The 23,521-nt window shown below is 39.5% G+C and overlaps 2 protein-coding genes across 2 annotated transcripts; one reads left to right on the top strand and one right to left on the bottom strand.

Annotated features, from left to right (window-relative positions):
• The first annotated feature begins 2,824 nt into the window (after window positions 1-2,824).
• Window positions 2,825-8,634, top strand: LOC125225656 (protein naked cuticle homolog). The gene is made up of 5 exons (XM_048129470.1): window positions 2,825-3,389; window positions 6,390-6,592; window positions 7,222-7,332; window positions 7,459-7,910; window positions 8,039-8,634. The coding sequence occupies exons 1-5, from the start codon at window positions 3,275-3,277 to the stop codon at window positions 8,409-8,411; spliced, it is 1,254 nt and encodes a 417-aa protein (XP_047985427.1). The 5' UTR covers window positions 2,825-3,274; the 3' UTR covers window positions 8,412-8,634.
• A 724-nt stretch (window positions 8,635-9,358) lies between these two features.
• Window positions 9,359-14,444, bottom strand: LOC125225657 (metallophosphoesterase 1 homolog). Its single transcript, XM_048129471.1, has 7 exons — window positions 14,202-14,444; window positions 13,711-13,897; window positions 11,806-11,947; window positions 11,183-11,349; window positions 10,626-10,705; window positions 10,272-10,544; window positions 9,359-9,642 (listed from the first exon to the last, which is right to left on the bottom strand). Exons 1-7 carry the CDS (start codon window positions 14,298-14,300, stop codon window positions 9,505-9,507), a joined length of 1,086 nt encoding a protein of 361 aa, XP_047985428.1. The 5' UTR covers window positions 14,301-14,444; the 3' UTR covers window positions 9,359-9,504.
• Window positions 14,445-23,521: the final 9,077 nt, after the last annotated feature.

Genomic DNA, 23,521 nt, shown 5'->3' with positions numbered 1-23,521 from the left:
TTAAGACAGATTATGCTATATGCATCAAAAGTATATTGTTTTAGAATTGTAATTGCCAATTTAATTATGTATGTATGTATGTATTTACTTCTGTAGATTACATCAGGCTTGTTTAAAGTAACAGTCAGCTACAAAAGTGCATGGCGAATTTATCAATGAATTCACTCATATTTTCTCCATGCAAATTTGCAGATTACTGTACGTTATTACGTACGTATGATTGTTGTAGGTATAATTTCAAAAAAACAATCACATGGCGTAGGTATTTTCAAATGTTTGGCCCAAGCCCCAAATATGATGAAAAAGCAGTAAATGCCGACCTTATATTGAATGTCATTACCTTATTACCAAACACATGGTGTGCGGATGAGGTCTCAATTAACAGAATTAGGGACGGGACGGGACCCCTCGATAGGTGTGTTATATTCGCTCTTGGCCTATTTGAGAAGTCATGGAGAACGGATAAACGTTTATTAAATTGGAGTAATTGTATAGCCTGGTAAAATAAATAAGTAGGTAAGTACATATTCATGATAAGAACTTTTGATCGAGTTCTTGGCCTATTTATAAGATACCTACTACTAGTGTCCGACCGAAGTTTCAGTTTAGCTTTCAGTTCTCAGCAGATTTCTTCATAAAAACAAGTTTCGGCTGAAGTCTGGGTTTCGGCACAAAAACTGCCGGCCCTTTGGGTGACTGAAACTTATATTATAGGTAATCTTATACTACATAAGTACTTGTTTCGTTCGGATCGGATTGCGTTCGGGTTCGACTACTAAGTATAAGGGCTATTATTTATAAGGATGTCACAGGTCAATGAAAACCCTATAATACTATGGTCCTTGCCTCGTTAGGCAGGAATAATCCCCTTGCAACTTAAAAACAATGCTCACACCAAATCTGGTGGCGGTGGCAATTGCGGCAAGGCACGGCATGTTCGTGAGGGCGGAAAGCGCTACACGTTATCATCGATTCAAAATCTCGGAGCTGCATGTTCCCTTAGCAAGCATCTCAATAAACGCGGGCAAGCCAGTGTAGCCGGGACCTTGGAACCGGTAACAGTTGTGTGTTATCATAGACCACATATTTTGGTCCTCCTACACCGTTGACTCTGTAAGGATACAGTAACCCTTGTCGGCTTTCTTCACATGGCCGCCGGCCGGCTGCGCTCTAACCGCCCGGCTCTAAACGAATGAATGCCGATGCCGACGATATCTTTTCTTGTTTGTCTTTTCGTTACGCATTAGTTTTTTACCGGACTAAGTACAAAGTTTTGCAGGTCGGACAAATTGGCTACCTGAGTTCGACTAACACAAGATAGAGGGCATTTTATGTAGGTAGTGGTTTACATACATAAACTTGTAACTTACATACTATATCACTACATCACTATCACTATCACTACATAGTATAAACACAGAATATATAATAGTACAAGTACAGAAGGCCCACTGCTTTGATGTTCACGAAATGCCGCCTTTTTAAATGCCTACAAAATTCTAACAAAGAAACGAGCCGCACGTGCGCAGCGTCGGATGATAGGGTTGCCTATGGATTAAAACGAATTAATTCTCAGATAAAATGTTAAACTATATATTCAAGTCTTGACTACTTTCTAGGTATATATACAGTATTTATATATTTTTTTTGAGCCTTCAGAATCACAAGCCTTATTGAACTTTTCCGTGGGACTTAATCAATAAGATCTGTGTAAGATTGTCCTATTTTATTCATGATGTCTATTTAACTTATCATTATTAGCCATTCCAGACGTGGACTTCGCTTATGAACCTTAAAAAAAACTAGCGACGTAAAGTAACAATAGAAAGTGCGAACGTGCGTTCCGTGAGAACGCGCGCCACCCCTGATTAGGCCGCGAACTCGCGGCCGCCAGCATGTACTTGTAGCGCGGCGATAGAATCGCGGAGTGAGCCGCCCCTGGTATAAAACAAAGTCGCTTTCTCTGTCCCTATGTCCCTTTGTATGCTTAAATCTTTAAAACTACGCAACGGATTTTGATGCGGTTTTTTTTAATAGATAGAGTGATTCTAGAGGAAGGTTTACATGTAGGTATAGTACCCGTGCGAAGCCGGGGCGGGTCGCTAGTTGGCGTCATCCATATATTACGTCACAGTGTAAGGGGGGGGGGGGGTCATACTAAATGTGACAATCCCTGTTAAAGGGATACAAAAAAGCGTGACATAGGGGGGGGGAGGGGTCCAAAAACCTGAAATTTGGTGTGACGTAATATGTGGATGATCCCTATATAGTATATGGGTGTTTGTGCACTGTTTATCAAAGATCAAAGGCAATTTAATTCCAAGCAGTGCAGATAGTTATTTACTTGTTAGCAAAATTAAAAATATGAATTTAACTTTAACTCACTATTTACTTTTACTCACAAATAATGTAGGGCCCTTAATCCCAAGGTAAATTAACAATCATATTTTATTAATGAAAAGGTAGCTTAGGCATCTGGCCACCCAAAAATGGAATGTTTTTAAGTTTTAAAATGCTCGTTTACCCATGATCTAAGTGTGGGTTGGTTGACCTCTCCAAAGACGGATAAATAGGTAGGTGTAGGTGCACGACTGTGAAGTTGCAATGACTGACCACAAACCACGATAGGGTCCGACGATTACATCGTCGTCACGCTCAGAAGCCGGACTGTTTCTCGCAGCTGTGCTCTTTCAACAATGCCTTCCGACGCAGCCCCAACAGCCCGACCAGTGAAGTCTGAATCCCTATAATACAGATTTTAACACAACCTAGGTTCTTAAGTTATAATTTGCCAGCGTAAGTACAATAGGTTCAATGTTTTGTGAGGTACGAGCACAGAACCCGCGACCGCCCTTGCTCCGCTGGACGCCCATGGTAGGGCCACCGCTCCGCCGAGCCGCTCACTCGGCGGAGAATCGTCCTCGCCCCTTCCGTCGCCACCCCGCGTTTACCAGTTACCGCGCCGCGCCGATCCACGCCGCGCGCCCCTTCTTCCATCACTCAGTACGTTTCGTTCACGTTCGTTCGTTCAGTCAGTCAGTCACTCGACGACAGCCACACGGAGTGGACGTTTGACGAATGCTTACAACCGGCATTCACGCGGACAACTAGGTCAAGTTTTACGGCAATCAAATTAGGATTGAAGACGGCCGATTTCATCTTTGTGCTGTGAATTATAGTGATAATTATGACAGTGATTTTAAAATATTCTTAGTGAACTTGAGAACAAGCGGCGTCTTTTGAAGTGTGCGGGATGCGTGCGTGAGCGCAGCGCATGACGTGCTACGAGACGTTGAAAGCTCCGGCATTTGCCGCGGACGCCCCCATGGCACACCACTTCGTGAAGTGGTGGCGCAACAAGTTTAGAAATGGATACAAGAAATTCAGCAGTAAGTGTAACCCACCAAAACATTGTTTAGCTAAATCTGTATCGCGTGCCGCGCTCGTGATTAAGGACTTTGGCACCATTCTCACTTCGATTGCCGAATTGTTGCTCGTGGGCATTGTTTATTTACGTTGTAGTGACGATAATTGACCAAGAAAATACTTCATCATCTTAATACTTGTTGATGCCAATTATGTTAATGAATTAAATGAACTAGCAGAATACATTGTAGGTACTTATTTGGAGTATTTTAGATATACCTGTACAAGTAACGTTAGTTTCACAATTTTGGCTTACTTGTTTATAGTACATTGCATTGGTACGTATGCTTATTAGCAACTACCGACATTTTTCACAAACATTAGAAGAGCAACGAAGCATGAACCAAATCTGTTTATCATGGCTACACGTTAATATGCACCTAGCGAGTTGTGAGAACAGACGATTGAGATATTTTAGAATATTAGAAAGATTTCTCACGCCGATTAATAGACAAGTTAATGAAATGGTTAACATAAATAAGTTACTTCTACGTCTTGGTATCATCGTCATTTTAACCTGACTTAAAACTTCACTCTAATTTGCTATCATCGTAGGTCTACTTATTACATAATATTATGCTTAAATCTTCTAAATTATATTTTTTTACCGCCATCATGCCATCAATCACGAAAAACTGCTCTCGGTACCTGAGTAGAAAGGTTTTTTAGACAAACTGTTGGAAACGTGACTTTAAAGTGGGTTCGTAGTTCCGTGAAACGTTTATCTCTTGCCCGAGCACTGAGAACACGGACCCCAGTGATGCAACAAAAGCACATTGAGCATCTCCCGAAAAATTCCTTTGTGCCTGGGTTACTATAAATTGTTTGGCATGTCGACCGATACGTTTGTAGGAGAGAAGCTGCGAGCGTAAGGCGGCGATCTCTTTGATGTTTATATAAAAGGTATCATTGTCTCCGCTTCGCCGAAGAGCTTTCAAGTTTTCCCTTTGAAGTTAATCAAATGAGCGACGCCGCACGGCTCTGGCTTCTAAAACTTTATTAACAAACTTGCGTCACGTGTTTGACGTGATTGCTTACGAGCACATTTAAAATGAAAGACGGAGGCTCGCCTTCAGAAATCATAATCTAACTAGATATTTCGAAATGAAATACAACACAAGATCAAAGCGATTCCTGTCTACTTTGAAGTACGATTAGGAGCAGTCTCGTCTCGCGATCGGAACGGAAGTTTCATATTTTTATGTTGTTCCCTGTTTTACTATTCTATTCCTAGTTGTGATGTTTGCGTTTGCTACTTTGAACTTTGAATTGTTTTACCAAGTGGTCTTACTCAATTACCGAATCAATTTCATACGGGAATGAATTAGGATAATCAATTGCATTGGGGTAATGTCAAAAGTAACATTAAAATCACCATTATATCAAAATATTAGATACCCCTTTCGAAATTACCCGAGCATTTCTGTGCTTTGAAATTAGCTCAATGCACAAATGAAATTGAAACCAGGAACAATATCAAATAGACCAAATAGTGCACTCACGCAGTTTGCAAAGTTACATTCTGTAAAACGGGGAGATTACAAAAACGGGGCTACTTTGACCGATTATGTAGCTCGCTCGACATAGGTCTAAGCTGAGCAATGTTTGTACTTTTACTTTACTAGGCGATGACATACAATAGAAACAATACCTATTAGAATAGAAACAACAAACAAACACGAAATAAAAGCCCTTGACCGACAACCAAGCCCGTAAGTAACGAAATTTCCGCATCAAAACCCCAAATTTAATACAATATACATTTTAGCTTTCTCCTGTTTTAGCGACCTCTGTCACCAGACGCTTTTGACAAAGGGGTCGTAATGCTAGTAACATTTTGGATATTTTCTCTATCGGATGATATGTCCGACATCAATACAAAAACTTAAAATCAAAATTATTGAATTCTGTGACTTAATATAACAATTAAGTAACTGGAAAGTGTAAAAAGTGTTTTCTAAAATAATCTCTCATTACTTTAGTTACTTATCACCTAGAGTGACAAAGCTCAGTCAAAAATCCAACCAAATAATCTCTACGGATTATGTAAAGAGCCCAACTTTCGAGAAAAATAACATAAACGGCAGATGTGGTCTTGTGGGCTCGCATTTGGGCCGATCGGCTTCTTGGCCCTTCCAGGAATCTAATAAAGGCCCCACCGCGCCCGCCCGGCCGCTTCAGACAACCTTTGAGATTCGCCGGCGCCTTGTATTTCCATTCTTTTTTTTTTTATACTACGTCGGTGGCAAACAAGTATACGGCCCGCCTGATGTAAAGCGGTCACCGTAACCTATGGACGCCTGCAACTCAAACAGTGTCACATGCGCGTTGCCACCGCATTCGTTGTCATTCACCGATTATTGTGTCGTATTTTTCTTGCTCTTGTTATTTGTTGCTAGCTATAAATTGAAATAAAGTCGGTTTTTGTGTTTTGAACTATTTTATGACTTCGAGGAACGTCAATGTTTATTTTACCTGATACCAATATCTACTTTCGTCGCTGAAGTTATGATAGGAACAAATATCTTGTTGTCGCGGTAACTGACCTAGGCTTATTAAAGTATTATCAATTATCATTATTTGTAGGTATTTATCGTTATTATCAATGTTTGTAGTTAATGCTCCGTGCTAATAATATTTGTAAACCGGAATGTCTTTGAAGTGCGGAGATTATTAATATTACCAGATAATGCAAATTGGTTTCTAAACAGTTCAGTTTACTTGTCTGGATCAAGCTAACTAAAGTTTCTTTAATTTGGTTATTCTATCAATGCCGCCCCGATTTTTCCACTGTTTCAAATTAACCTGTAGTAAAATTTTTTTCTAGTATTTGTTACAAGAAACAGCGTGCCCTGTATATTTATTATTTTAAAAGATTATTTTATCCTAACAAAAAATAAAACAAATTACAATAAAAATATTTCTAGATTGACTACTACAATTGTATGTTTTTCCTATTCCAGTCGGAGAAAGCGAGAGGACAGACACGGAGGAGCTTGTCGGTCGAGCAGCCTCGCAATGCTCAGCGCCGCCGGACCTGCTGCCGAGCGAGGCTCGGGCGCTCCTGCAGCCGGCCACGCCGCTGCCGCACCGGCAGCACCAAGAACCTAAACCACCGACACCCACCCCTGCTCAGAGCGAAGACAAACCAAGACTGAGGTTTGAGGTAAGAATTGTATTCCTCGCAGAACAGAATGCAAATGTCCGAGTATTACTGACGGAGTGCCGCCGTCGCAGTAATAAGACCGCATTGAAATAAAGACACCTACCTACTCGAACATCCAACAACCCAAGACTGAAATGTAAAATATATTGTTTCCAAATAGCGATTACACACCCAGTCATAAAACTAAGTGTCAACAATAGCGTTTATTAATGCTGAGTACCTACATGCGGAATTGCGGACGTTTTAATAGAAAATTGATACGCTTTGCACCCGCAAGTCAAACAACACAAGACACATATACATATATCTCCTAATGGTATTCCAGCTGATACTTATATGTGCATATTAGGTATGATAGAATATAAGACCCAACGCGACCCAAACAATTTCCTTGGCATAATAACTATTCGAGTGATCTTAAAGGCGCGGCTAGTTTCCTTTTGAAGCGTGAGATAAGAACGCCGTCGTCATTGTCCAAAGACACGCGGAGCGCGTCGGCGCCGCCGGTTATCTTCAGTCCATTCATAAATGTAGCGTTGATATCCCACCGCAAATTTATAAGCATGAACATTCCTTGCTAAGTAAACATCTTGGTGGCATAAAGTAACATAACCTGTTTGTCGTTTTAGGAATTGACTTGTGATGTGGAGCTTCAGCATCCAGAATCATCGAAACAAAAACCAGTTCAGTTCTCCTTCACTCTCTACGATCTAGACGGGCACGGACGCATGACTAAGGATGTACGTATCTACTATCAATCATTAATGGCATATTTTATTAAAGTGACAAACAATGAATAACTTGGCAACAATTATGTTGTCATTTGTAATGAATGGAAATCTAAAACGTTTTATATATGCTTACAGGATATAGCTGGCATTGTGTCTACGATATACGAGTCAATCGGAAAATCGGTCACGGTCCCCCACTACGGCTCAAAGACAATACAAGTAAAATTAACAGTCGTACCTGAGGATGGCAATGCTCGCAACCATAGAGACAGGCGGGAAGGTCGGAGAAGACGTAGAAGAGAGGCCACGACGACTAATCAACCCGAAGAACATGAACAAAGCGAGGAAGAACACAGAGAGAGATCTCCAGATGACGACTTTACATCAAAATCGTCATGTTCAGGCGATCGTAGACCAGTCCAACGTCCGCCGCCCCCTCAACCTACCAGAACTCATCGCTACCACCGAAAGGAACATCGCGAACGCAAGCATACGAAAAAACGCTCTGGCAGTTTACAAAGACGCGAATTGTTTGAAATTATTCAGGCTAACATGGAAAAGAACCACCTGAGTTTTCAATCCTCGAGGTTAGTAAAGTAAATTTAAACATAATATTAGGTATACGAGTATTTTAAGTACAACATAGTAAAAACATTGACTTCAATCTTGCTTGGTTTATTATTTTACATTAAACATTTACGTTTGTTGTCCACAGAAAGCCCTGTGAATCCGTTGCCAATGAGGAAGAGATAACAATGAAATATCAAAAGCTTCGGAACAGATCGTACACGATCAGCGAAAAACCGACGAAAACATTCCACACCAGCAAGTCTGATAAATCTGGACATGGATATTTGGACCTGGCGTGCGGAGGAGATTCCAACTTGTGCCGATACGATCGATATCTTCATGCGGTCATATGCTCGTCTGCGAGACACGCGCACACTGGTTTTCATCAAAAGCAAGCGCAGACGCAGACTCCGCGTTCGCAGCGAGGCCACGCACACCCTCGATCCCGCTCCCACGATCTACCCACCCAAATGCAGACATCACAACAACCGAGAGTACTACAGATAATATTTTTATAGAACTGTGCTACGGGCGACGACGTTGTCCTCATAGCTTGTTAAATGTTTCGTGGAACAAATGAATAGTGAGTTACCAAGTGTTGTAGTGGTGAATGTGTGTGACTATTGTCAATGAACGCGATATAAATTAAGAGTAGTAAATTTACACGAATAACGGTGTAGTCAATAATCAGTATTTACTAAAGTTGGTGTATATTTTATACTCTGCAACTATTAGGTACTACGATCTGTAGTGAAAACATGAATTGTAAACTCATTATTTAATTCGTAAAAATGTAAGACGTCACTGACATTTATACGAGAAGGTGCCTTAAACAAAGGTATTCCTAAGCTTTCATTGCTCCTTGGAGTAATTTTAGTTGCTAGTTATCAATGCTCAGTAGATTATGTACCTTTATAAACGACTCATTTTAGAGTTGGCTGACTGATTTTAGTTTTAAGTGTTAGATGCTCTAAAGACTAAAGTTTATTGGATCGTTATAATACGAATAAGTTTAGACATTACATTTCGAGAGCGCGTTTACTCTGCCTAAGTTTAAGTATGTTATAATTTTAAAAACTAATCAAAACGTACGAACGCGCGATCTCGTTACGAATCGTCTAATATCAAAATGACTGTTTGGTACTTAAGCCTGCGGGTGTCTCTCGCACTTGCTAATAAAATTCATTTTCGAATGAGACTTTTAATTCTCTAGTATTGCACTAATAATTACCTGTACCAGTATTTATTTTTCTAAGAAAGTTATCGATGAATCTCTTCAAATTGTTGCATCTTATCTACCTCCTTTACTTCTTAGTACATAAAATCAGCTGAATCCTAACTTTAGCATAAGTTCTTTTGTGATAATTTGGAACTAACATATATTGCAACTTGAACTTTCTTGATTTGAAGTTCTATATGATGTTCAGTTTGTTAAGGTAAGGTGTATAGTGTACAAAGTGCTCGATCTTGTCAAAATATTTATTGTCAAATATAAAATATAACCATAAAATGAAATTTGAATAACATAAAAAGTAATTTCATTTCACACCTGAATTTTGGTAGTATAACGGAGAGTACTTAATTGTATTCCCACCTTATTCAATCGCCTTTTCAACTCCTTCCAAGCAATCTTATCTTGAATGTGTAATAAGACACTGCAAAGACGAGAATCACAGCAGTCACTGCAATAGTCGCTTCTTTTGGTAAACCACATTTATTTATTGCGTAGGAATTTGGCGATATTGTGACCTAAAAACAAAATATGATGAAGTTTATCCAATGAACACCGTCTCTCGTTGAACTAATACAACGAGATGAGATGACACGCCAATTTAGATAGACAAGTGTGGCTAGTTGGCCCCGCAAAAAATATAGTCATTCGAGTTGAATTTATCCGAAATTTTTTATAAGACAGAGGGAATATATTCCCCCACCTAATTCTGAACTCTATTTCAAAGTGCTACGAAATATTTCTGTTAGGCATATGCCTTATAATATTAAGGATTAAAGCTGACACATATAATATCTGTGGTTGATTGCGGTATACATTGTGACAAAGTTGTTCCCATACAAACAGGAGACGTTGCGCGTTGACAATAAATTTCGCTGGTCTTATTATGGCGTAGTTATAACTTGCGATTCTTTCCACTTAATGTAAATTTAATTTACTAGTAGATGTATGATGTACATGTCTAATATAAATAAATAATAAAAAAATTACGGCGTGCATATCCGTTCGGTTTTAGTTACGTGATACTTTTCAATTGTTCGATAACTAGACGACATAGAATAAAGCTAATATGTTTTTAAAAGTAACCCCATTTTACCAATGTCACCCCAATTTAGTCCCACAAACATGAAAATTCAAGATAACATACCAACATATATTTAGGGTCAGGCCTATTCCTCCATGAAAAAGATGGGACAGAATATTCATAGAAATCGACGTCTTTATCCTTGTGATGTACTAAACAGCCATGGTGGGTGTGTCCGCCGAACACAGCCCGCGGCTTCAACGTCCTTGTAAGGTAATCTGTCGCCTCCTGCGATAAGGAATCTATTCTGTTCCTGAATTTCTTATTTCTCAATGGCAAAGGCGGAGCATCAGGCTCTGTACATTGCGCGTCTGATATTCTATATAAAGGAAAGTGCTGGAAAGAAAGGTTCAATTTATTGCAATGAAAACTGCTCAGAACTTACTGGATGATGTCAGATGCGTAAGTAATACATACTTGCATAAGTATTGGTTGACTATATGTGAAATTTGGTATTTCAGTGCATTCACTTGGATTTTTTGAACATTCCAGTGACTCTAAAAAAGAAAATATACAAATTAGATATTTTTATGCCACGTCACGTCAATGGCATAGGTACAACATGCGGCCCGCCTCACCTCGCGTCTATGAACCCTTTGGCATCCTCTATGGGACCATCCACACACAGGCGACGCATGTCCTGAGACGCGGAACGGACGTCAGCGCCGCGCCACCCGAATGTAATTTAAAAAACGATAGGAAGGACGTAAGACGCGCCCCCAGGCGACACCCCTTGCGCGTCCTTCCTATACAAAATGTACTGAGGAGACGTTTTTTAAATTACGCGGCGTGGCGCTGACGTCTGTTCCGCGTCGCCTGTGTGTGGGTTGCCACTATGGTTGCCTGCAACTACAAGGACTTCTAACCTTTTGACCACCACAAACGAGAAAGTTTATTCACCCATTAGGAATACCGTAAAGCAAACGTGATTAGCGAAACCACGAAACAAAAAGGACATTTGAATAAAAACTTACTTGCTATTCTATTCAAAGAAAACATAGCTTCCCTGCATAAACGACATGAATCTCCATGCATTGCCATTGAATTTAGAAGGATGAAATGATTGCCTTTTATTGTAACAAATTTTACTGAGGATGAGTTGAGCGCCTTGTTGAATCGCTCCACTGACCCAGGCCAAATTCTGAAACAAATTTAATAAAGTTCAGATACATACAATAATTGAATACAATATACAATAACAAGAAGAGAATAACTAAGCATATACAATTTGTGATTATTTATGTTATTTTTAATATAAGGTCAAGTTGGGAATTGAACCCAAGTCATCAGCTTATGTCCTTACCACTAAACCCAGCCTAATAATACTGTCACCTATAATATTATATGTTATAGTCACTAAACTAAAATTCGTTTGTGGCTATATCTACCTGGGTAAAATAATCCCATTTTTTTATTATTACAAAATTTCAAGTTCAATTTGGACATACCAGTTACAACTAGAAAAGAAAAAGTTTTCAAGCAATATTGGCGTCTCAAAAACCTTAAAAACAATTCTAACACTTATTAATGTAACGCATTTATAAGTGTTGGCATTGTTTTTAAGATGACTAGATAAATGTAAGTATACTAAACCTACTTAGAATGGAAACCTATATCATGATTTCCAACCACAACCTGCATAGTTACACCATCATCAACTTGAAATAATTTGTAGAACCTCTGCACATAATCTTGAAATTGTATATCATTGGTCCATTCACCTTCATCAAAAAGGTCACCTGCAAACCAAACAACATCAGTTAGATGTAACTTCTAAAATGTTAATAATGTAAACTGTATTAGTTCACTCAGGTATTCATTTAAATAGATATTGCATAAAATATAACAAAATGAAGCAGTAAGAGTTTTGAATGATTCACGGTTATTTTCATTAGACTTATATTGACCGGGATATAGACCAGTGGCACCAGTTGTGGCTAACATCTGGATGGAACATTTTAAGCACAAAGCCCTCGCTGCGCCCCCAGTTCCCGTTAAAATTTGGAAGAGGTACGTGGATGACGTGTTCTGCGTAATAAAGGGTAGCAAGGAGGAAGCTGATCTGTTGTTACGACACCTGAACAGCGTGCATCGAGCCATGTCGTTCACATTGGAAATGGAAAAAGATAGGGGTATTGCATTTCTTGATGTGAGCTTGAAGGTTGGAGCCGAGGGCATGCTGGGACACTCTGTCTATAGGAAACCGACGCATACAGATCGTTACTTGCATGTGAGCTCACACCATCATCCCAGACAGTTAAACTCGGTCGTAACATCACTAACCAATCGAGCACACGCTTTGTGTGACTCCTCTCATCTTGTACAGGAGTTGAACCATGTTCAGGGAGTCCTGAGGAGAAATGGTTACCGAGTTAACGTTAATAAACGGGATGCAAAACCCAAGCACCTCACTCATCGCGTAGAGAGACAACCAGCGTTTATGCCGTACGTAAAGGGAGTGACAGATAAGATCTCTAAAATACTAAACAATTACTCTGTAAAAACTATCTTCACCCCACACAGAAAATTGCACAGTTCTTGCGGTCACCTAAGGACAATTTTCCTCTGGAAAAACCTGGTGTGTACAAAGTTGAGTGCAGTTGTGGCAGTTCTTACATAGGGCAGACCAAGCGCACTATTGCCTGCAGCATTAAAGAACACATTGCTGCAGTCAAAAAGAACGATACTCGCAAGTCGGCTATTGCTCAACATCTCATGGAGTTGGGTGCAAATCATTGGATCGAGTTGCATAGTCCTAAGGTAATTTCGACGGAACGCCACTACATACCGAGATCGGTAAGAGAAGCCATTGAGATTCACAAATATAAAAATTTCAATTGTGAGGATGGCTTCAAACTATGGTATGGAATCCAGTGATTTGTTTGTGTAAAAAACCGGTGAAGTCAGAATTGAACAAACGTAGTGACACTGTGAGTGTAGTGTGTTTGGACAGACCATCGAGTGTGAATGCGACCAGTGGTAACGCTGAAAGTGAACGCAGCCGACGCGCGCGAAGGAGGGTAGATCGCGCGCTGTCTATGTAACTTTAAAAGCCACCCGCCTTCGTCAGTTTTCCGTGATCATGATACATGCAACTGCGTCGAAATATCGGGAGCTCGACAAAAATCAAAAAGGTAATCACGGTCTATATCCCGGTCAATATAAGTCTAATGAAAATGAAGCAGGTACTGCAATGCCTACTAACATAAATGAAGTATTTTACAAGTCAATATTTGATCTAACCTTGACAGATGTTGAAACCAATATATAATAGAAATTACAATAAATATGCTATTTGACTTACATTTTTTATTATGTTATCATTTTAAATTTTATTTTTGTTCATTAAGAATTAAGATAAATTTATCTTACTATCCTGATTTTTTAAACTCTGATTATGAATTTCTCAAAATCTTAAACTAGTTTGGGAGAGAAGTGATTTATGATGATATTAATTAGGATTGTTAATAAATGATTAAAATAATATGAATTAAAAACTAACCTAGTACAAATACTGCCTCTGGTCGATGCAAAGTCATAATAGACCGATAAGCTTGTTGCATCTGCCATTCCCGTCTCCATTTATCAAGCCAGTGGCCTCTGTATGGCCCCAATAGATGCGTGTCCGCTATTATTAAAGCTTTCAGTTCTTGAGTACCACCTGAAGCAGGTAATTCTGGCCAAGAACACTGAAAACAAAAACAGAAGTGGTTAAACTGCTTCCATGTCTTAATAGTACATTTCGATACAAGTGCGTAAAAGAGGAAGTTCGAAACGAGTGGCGATAAATTAAAACACGACCGAAGGGAGTGTTTTAAATCGACACGAGTTACGAATTTCCTTTTCGCACGTGTATCGAACGACGTTTTTCAGTACAGATGACTCTCCGAAAATTCGACCTGACATATAATGAACCACTTCTCGCACTAGTGCGTATAAAAAACACCATCTGTACTGAAAAAGTTAATTAAACAGTAAACCAAAAACACTTACCTGTGCTGTAACAACATAATAAATGAGAAATTCACAATAGATGACAACAAACCCTATGCCGATAGAAAATATTAATAATTTCTTTGTTATACGCCGCATTATGAATGAACATTTCTAAAAATTACTTATTCTGAAAAATTTATTACTTCGATACATGTTGACTATGAGTTTTAAGTTACTTAATATCTTTAAAACTTATCTCTATAAAAAAGTTTATCTTTTTAAGATAGCTCCACAGATACAGTTTGAACAGTGACATTGACGTAAGACCGACATCTGTCATGAAGTTTTTTTTAAGCCCTGGTTACGAGACCATTTTAGCCAAGTTGTCATGCGACTAAGGGCCCCCTCACATCTATCGTCTCGCGAGCGTAGCGTCGGGCCAACTGTATGAAAAAACACCGGCCAAGTGCGAGACGGACTCGCCCACCGAGGGTTCCGTTACGTTCCGTACAATGTTTCAATAGTTGAACCATTAATTGTTATTAATATTCTACAGACTTAACTAAATCCCTCTAGATTTTCTTCTCTCAATTTCCCACAAAACAATTAATATTTAATACCTATGCAATTTTATTATTAGACAACGTCCAAAGAAAAGAAAATCAAGACAATTCGACTTCAATAGTTTACTTTACAACATGGTCGTCAGGACGCTCCTGATCCTGACCCGGCTCCATTATATCAGGAGAAACGCGATGTAGGGAATGAGCGTTCAACGTACAGCGACATCCATCGGCAAATTGAGTAAACTAATGTGCGCGAGCTTAAAATATGGAAGATAATATTTATGGGATAATTATTTATTTCGTGAACCGATTTTAACAATTTTTCCTCTGTTTGAAAGCAGGTACTTTTAGTTTTTGTGTAAAAAATACAGATACAATAAACACTCGCAAGGGTGGTGAAATTGAAAAGTCTGAAAGGTTTTTTATAAATAAATAAAAACTATAAAAAGTTTTCAAGCTACGTGTACGATTTTATTTTTCCTGTAATATTTATTATTATTATAATAGCCATATTTCGTAAAAAATTCATTAATTTTCTTTGGTAAACTTCGAAGATAAGGGGGGGGGGGGAACGGTTTCTTTTCCTTTAAAAATTTGTTTTCACAACAAAAAAAAAAAACAAAATTTTTGTTTTTTTTTGTTGTGGGAAAAATTTAAGTTTTGATATGTACAGTCTCAGCTCTTTCTAACGATACCCCACTTGACCTAGTAACTTGACATTTAGAGTATGCCCCCCTTTCATTTTGGCCATTTTCTATAATTAATATTAATAAATTTAAAATAATAATACTTTCAATTTGTTTCACGATGTTCATAAATATTCCAAATTTCAAAGCGATCGCATAAGTAGTTGTCGAGATATTTAGTAATGTGACAGACAGACAGACAGACAGACAGAGCGGCACCATAAGGGTTCCTCTTGTACCTTTTTGGGTCCTAACGCCACTAGCCACAGATTCCACTAGCTATGCAATGTAAAGCCTGAACAGAAATATATGACTACGCGCCATGTTGCGATATTTCAGTAGAACTATTTTCTTCATACTAAACTGAACTGTCACCCCATATCACACAAAATAAACGTTACAAATAAGACATTAAACAAGAAGGCTACGAAATGGTCTAATCTCGGCATATTGCTGGAGACTTCCAGTAGTGCGGGGCGGAAACGGCTAATTAGTATGAGAGTACAGTCCCTGCTGGCAGAAAGCATGAAACTTGGCATGTATATAGCTTATAGGTTTATAAGAAAATATGGAAGTAGAAACACGCCGAGGTGTCAATGTTTCCCCTCTTTCCCCCCCACTTTTGTATGCCTGATTTCAGTTTTTTAATATTTCCATGAAAACCGTGAAAGCTACCATCACGATGTCTAGGAGAAATATGTTCTTCATAAAATTCTCTACAATATTGTCTTTGGAAGTATAAAGCTAGAACTTATAATTTTCAAATTATGCTCATTTTCCCCTAACGATATTTCTCTTTGGTGACCAGAACGATAAGTAAGACTAGCGACTTTGCTCTTTTACCTGTGGCGATGTTGCTTCACAAAATTGTTCCTTGGGTCAAACTGATCCGATTTAGCTCAATAGTCATGAAATCGCACGTCACTACCCCCCACAAAGACAAGGGGAAAGGGCCGGTTTCCTCGGTGAAAACTATGCATTACTTCTTTTTGCTCTTAGTGACTAGGGCAAATCGTATATTATTTTTGTGTAATATAAGGACGAGTTAATCATTTCTGAAAAAATCGTTGCACCTTATCATACAAAAATAACGATTTGTCACTGTTCTGAACGTAAATGCATGCTGTTCTTATAGAAACACAAAAATCACTATATCTTATGCCTTTAATATTTGAGGAGTTCCCTCGACTTCTCCAGGATTCCATCATCAGAACTGGGTTATTGGCTAATCTGTCCTATGTTTTATTTGTTGATAATTGCCGCGATGTAACTGTAAATGCCATAACTTCCATACTTAATGAAATACATAAAAATTCATTATTTTGCTATAAAATCGTTAGGTCATCAAAGAGAAATATTGTTAGGGCAAAATGAGCATAGTTTGAAAATTATAACTTCTAGCTTTATACTTCCATAGACAATATTGTAGAGAATTTTATGAAGAATATACTTCTCCTAGACATCGTGATGATAGCTTTCACGGTTTTCATGGAAATATTAAAAAACTAAAATCAGGGATACAAAAGTGGTGGGAAAGAGGGGAAACATTGACACCTCGGCGTGTTTCTACTTCCATATTTTCTTATAAACCTATAAGCTATATACATGCGGAGTCTGGTTTGACACGCCGTCGAGAACGGACGCATCCCTGCGAGCTCTCTCGTCCCTTACGGTTGTAAAAACCCCGGCCAAAACAATAGAACCCGCGCGGTAACGACAAAGGCGGAAACGTTCTAAGTTCCTTCAGCGGTCGAGCGAACCCTACCTAGACTCGCCTCCCGGTTGCGAGTTCGTGCGCTTAGTTATCATAGTGGTTACATCCGGAACCGCTTTCCCAAGTGTGTGTATCATATGTGCTCCCAATCAGGGCATCTCTACGCCCTCGCGTCATCCGATTAACTTCCACAACCTCGGAACCGTAGTGCCAGTGCCCTCCGTCGCAAAACGCGCGCCTCCACCGACGTATATCGGTGCCTACCTACTGGTGCGCCAAGCTAGGTGCGCGTGATCGTCGTCAACGCCGGCGCCGCCCGCCAACAGCGACGAGACGAGCCGCTGCAGGACGCCGTGCCACATGTTGGCGCCAACCACAACCACGGACTAAATTGGTGAGCTCGTTCCATCGTTGTTACGTCTCTAACGCCCTACGACCACATCCTTGATACATATAGGTTCCGTGCAGACCTACTCGATAATAATACCGCCAACTCTAAAGCTATTCGAGTAATAAGTGAATCACATATAATACAGCGCCATCTTCATTCTGTAAAAATAATTCATCGTTCGCAAGCAAATCCCGCCAGCTAAGCAATTTGCACGTCTAATTACACCTTATGTCAGCAACTGCCCCGATTTAATAACATTAATACGACATATGTAATTATGTATAGTGAAATCAGTGTTATCGAGTAGTGCGACGGTGACCACTAAGTAGACAAGGAAGATCCCATCTTATATATTATTATCTTAAAAGTAAGAATAAGGCAATAACACATCTAAGACCTATGGTGGGCACCAAGCAATTTCCTAGTCTAAGCTAAGCATAGGCCGAGTCACCTTTGTCTAGACTCATAAACCGGGTAGTTCTCATCTCGAGTAAGTACAGTTGCACAAAACGGTCCTAGGATACCGGACAATGAAATTTGGACATAAGTTCAAACTGATTGCAAAATAACAACTAATATAATATTATATTCTATATTAGTAGGGAAAATCCGTCCGTAGAGGGAGAATTCTCTGTCCGCCCCCCAGGAGGTAGGCGCGAGCGTATATATGCACGTATGTACGAGTAGGTTGATTAAATTAGCATCCTCCCCAGTTCTCATTGATAAGACCATCTTCAACATTATAATAGTAGTTAGGAAACCAGGTAGCTAACAAGTACATTCGTACCTCCGTAGGCCCGGCTCAACTAATCTGACCAGGGCGTCGCACCTTGTCTTTCAATGAGCTTAGACAAAAGTTAGTCTTAATTTGCAGAACACTTCATTCTACATAATAACATCTACTGTTTCCATAGGTACGGTACTGCCGCCTTATATTGAACGAAAAGTTACTGAAATAAAATCAAACAAACCATTCATAAGGCTTCTGCAATACCCACTTTTAATAGGAATAACAACTGTAAGGGCATAACTAGTACATGCCTGCCTAGTAGTAGCTACAAGACTTCATTAATATTCAACTATATAACGATATTTACATATATTATTCAGTAGATACCCTAACAATAGTAGCCAACTGTGGTACATACAATTCAGCACACATATGCGAAACACCACAACAGGGTCTCATATCTCAGATCACTAGCGACCATATATCCCAACGGCGCCACCAAAACTTTAAAAGAGGATCAAAGAGGATATGTAATATAATCAATGAATGCATCTTTCAATTAAATATTCGAAATTATAACTAGACTGAAATTGTAATAATCTTAATTTAATTGCTGTTAAATAATTTTATTGATGAACGTGTAATATTTATAATATTATTAATAAAATGTCTATGTCTATGTCTATGTCATCTTCGAAATTTCATACTCATTTTTATCCGTAACCGCTACAACTTGGAAACCCCAGATCGCCCCAAAAAGGGCTTCCCCAAAACAAAAGTGTCAGTTTTAACGACATAGAATTCTGTGAACCCAACCCATAAAACAAACCAAATACTTTCTATAAAAGGAAAGCCGCCAGGCCAATAGATATAAATTACTTTTCCCCTCACTAGCTCGGAAACACGTGTTTTGTCCTTTAATACCAGCGAGTAAAAACGCATTTTATCCACTAGTGGGTAAAGTAATTTGACCTTGAATAAAGTCAAATTAACTGCTTTAAAATTGATAAAAGTAGGTGAATCTAGTAATAAAGATGATTTACCACCTGTGGAACTACTGGAAGCAGTGATAAACGCATTTTTTGCGTTGTAGTTTCCTCGCTATAGTGAGGGGAAAAGTTTTGTGTTACACTCGGGTGCAAATGTATTTTACTTCTCGTGTGTTAAAAAACTCGCAAGTTCAGGATTCTATTCTCGAACCACTCGCTTCGCTCGTGGTTCAACTATAGAATCCTTTCACTTGCTCGTTTCTCAATTCCACACTCGGCGTTAAAATACAACTTTGCCCCCTTGTATAACAAATAACTATTAAAACCCTAACACAATAAGTAAACGCATCTGGCAAAAACAACGCTATTTGTGCAAACCCGAACCATCAGGCGTTAAATGAGACCATAATAAAGAAAGGGTATGACACCCGCCCATTGTCTTTACAAAACCAGACACAACACGTGCCAGTAAACAAACAGGCGACCATAAACCCCGGGTACGGTGCTCTTACACAATTTTACAATTATTGCGGGCAATAACTTAAGAACCGCCAATACAGTTAACTCTCAACAGATTGCGCCATTGTTCCACAAAATACCAGCCATCACGTACCATTAGTAGCCTTTCCATTGTCAAGTAATAGTATTAACAGCCGTCATATAAAACTAACGTAATACAAAAACACCGCCAAGCTAAACTTATTTTCTCACTTCTTCGCCTAACCAACAAAGCTAGCCATACACATATTCAACATTTTCTTAAATAGACCACAATGTAAATATACAATATCCCCAAAGACGGCAACTGTCTATATAGAGCCATAGCAGGTCAATCAAACGTGGTGCTGGATAGGACATACGATCATCAGGAAATCCGAGAGATTCTCGCGAACCACCTATCCACCGAAAAAGAGGATAGCCTTATCCAACTGGCGCTCAACGGAAGTGTTGCGGACTACAATAGGACCAACAATAACTCTTGGCCGCCTGACGCCGAACTTATCGATGAATATATACAAAATCAATTTAAAGACGGTTTCTGGGGAGGGGAGGAAATCATTCTAGCTGCAACTAGTTACTTCATGGTTAACATATACGTTCACACGCACCAACAGCCCCCATTACACTATAAAGCCCCCATTTACGAGTACCAAAACATGGGCTCCCTACATCTGTACTACAACAATCAACACTACGACTCGGTACGGCTTAAAAATCCAACAAATAAGAAGGCAATCATAACGCATCAAATATTGAAGCACGTCACCCCTAACCAAGCCTTCAGTATGCAACCTGCCACTACAACAACCCCATGCAAAGGCCATACAAGGCCTGGCACGCCATTAGATACACAAGAACCCATCTCGCTGAACAGCTCATGCAATAGTATCAGCAATAACGTTGATTCCACCGGGCTTCGTTTAATTAGGCCCTCCCCGAATATCGAACCAAGATCACCGCGACAGTGCGAATCTGTATCCGTCGGCTGGCAAGGCTATTATATAAAATGGTCTTCGCCCCCTCCATGATATATGGCCTTAAGGCAATGGCCCTAACGAGCGGCAATAGAGCAAGGCTTAGAAAATACGAGAGGCACATCCTGAAAGGAATGCTAGGGGTATCTAATAACCCTCCAAATAAAAAAATACAGGAAATACTTGAAGGCAAGACGATCACCAAAATTGTCAAAGTGCGCAGGCTTTCCTATTTCGGGCACGTCCTCAGGCGCCCGAAACCACATCTCCTACGCGCGGCCCTAGAATATCGAGAACCTAAAAAAAAAAGATAGGTAGGCCCATATTCACATGGAAGGACTCCCTCGGCCATGACATATCCCTATACACCAACGAAACCCAAGCATACTGGGAATCAATTGCACAGAACAGGGACCTATTCAAGAGAAAAGTTCTAGAAATATATAAACAACCAGAGACGGACACAGAGTTCGAACCTGACGAGAGTGGCCCGGACGCCAGAACACCACCTCGAAGTTGATGACGTAAACATATTCGCAGTCTCTATCCTTTCTCATATATATTTACACCACTATTTATTTATCTCTTTTCCCCAAAACTGGGCACGATGCTGGTATTCGGTCTGGTTCTTCTACTCCCGTCACTCCCATTCCCATTGACTGCACAAGCCCTACACTCCCCACCTGTACTATTGGCTCACCGGTGTCTCGGGCAGGAGGGTCCGCTGACCATGCAGGGGCGGCAGAAGACGGTAGGGAAACACGAGCAGGCCCGGATGCGCACCCTCGTTTGACACAGGCTCGTCGGGATGGAGGTTAGCGTCCTGCATCATACGCCTCTGATCGACGACCTGGGTCATGCGTGCGCGTGCGTCCGAGCAGGCTCGATGAGCCCCCCTGTCCCTCCCTCCCTTTCGTGGCCATCGCCTCCGAGTCCTTGCTGCAGAACTGCTGGCTGGTGTAGTCACTTAACGGTAACGGTAAACCTATAAGCTATATACATGCTAAGTTTCATGCTTTCTGCCAGACCGGACTGTACATCTGGTTAAGAACTCGGACTACAGCGCTGATCTTCCGATCAAACCATCAGGTAGCAAACAATCACGACAGGTAACAAAAATTATAGAAAATTACAGAAGTAACAGCGCCCTCCTGACAATAGTCATATATTTCTGGTCAGGCTTTATATGTGTACGTGTGTTGTATACGAGAAACCAGTGTCCATGCGAATGAATCAAGTAAACATAAGTGCTACTGAGCATCGCATTCGATAAGTAGTTTCGAGAATCTCCCTACCCTACGGTGTACGGTAAAAAATCGTGTGATCGATTTACAGAGTTGCCATACAAATTTTACTGTCTACAATATTCGATATACCTAATCTCGTACACGATATACGGCAAAAATTGCCCCATATGAACGTAGCCTCATTAATACCTTGATACTGGGGACGACTGGACCATATACACCTAGATGCTGTGTTTTTTTAATCAAATCATTATGTTTAATTAGATTTATCACATCTTCGGGTTCTTCCATGATTAACGTCACACCTTTATGGGAGACTCGGACACGAAAACGTGTTATATGTTGACTTTTTTAATTGACAAATAAAACAAACAAACTACCTATGTGTGATATAATTTATGAATTACCTCATTCGGGGTCACCAATACATGAACATATCTTATCTTATACTTTTAAACGAACAATTCTTGTATATTTATTTATTTATTTATATATATATTTATTTACACTGACGATCTCGGAAACCGCTCTAACGATTTCGCAGAAATTTGTTATGGGTTTTTGGGGGTGAAAAATCGGTCTAACTTATCCTTAGGTCCCGGAAAACGCGAATTTTCGAGTTTTCATGCGTTTTTCTTCGCGCGCCATCTCGTGTGCAGTAGTTGTACTGTTAAGACAGAATTCTTTCGGTCGATGTAAGTACTATTTATTGCAAACACTAGATGGCGACACAGGTCAAGGCTAAAACGAATAGAAAAATACACTATTTGAGTTTTTGTGATAGTTTTAGTCGAAATGCGCGCCATCTCGTGACTGGAGTAGTTGTTTTTCTCTAATGTTGTTAAGGCTGGAAAAAGTCCTATAATGTGATATATATTTATAAACTACTCGCAAAGCCCTTTAATTTGATACCACACACGGTATGATCGAGCGCTCGGTTGCGATTTCACTATTTTTAACACGAAAGCCCTCTTAAGGCTGAGAATTCTTTCGCTCGATGTAGGTACTATTCATTTTTGAACTAGATGGCGACACATGTCAAGGATACGAAACAGAACCGAGCGAAGCTCGGTTGCCCAGATATTTAATAAAATATAATGATGTGTTAGCCTCGTTTATTGAAAAGTACATAAAAGATAAAATTAAAGTCAAGGAGTTTTACAGTGTATTCGAGAAAGTAATCAGACCACTTTGTTTCCTTAAATTAACATTAGTAACGCGAAAAAACAATTACAATCATCCGAATGTCAATTACGTGTAATGTAGGTTAGTAAAAACACATTTTCTCAATATATTTACGAATTAATGAAATGAATAATAAATAAATCAAAATCATTTGGTTCAATAACAATACTGGAATAATTATTTGGTTTGTATAAGTTATATTATTGTAAAAGGAGTATTGAACTTTTTGAATTTATCAATATTCTTAAATGTAACAATATGTTAAAGCTATTAATATTAAAAACTAGAGATGTACCGACTAGTTATTTGGCCGACTAGGCCGACTACCGACTAGTCGGCGCTTGGGTGGCCGATTAGTCGGCCGACTATTCGGCTAGTCGGCCAGAACATAATT

The sequence above is a fragment of the Leguminivora glycinivorella genome, chromosome 4, assembly GCF_023078275.1.
Source record: "Leguminivora glycinivorella isolate SPB_JAAS2020 chromosome 4, LegGlyc_1.1, whole genome shotgun sequence".
Taxonomy (NCBI): Eukaryota; Metazoa; Arthropoda; class Insecta; order Lepidoptera; family Tortricidae; genus Leguminivora; species Leguminivora glycinivorella.
The sequence above is the reverse complement of the archived record's forward strand: the minus strand, read 5'-3'. Positions and strand labels throughout refer to the sequence as shown.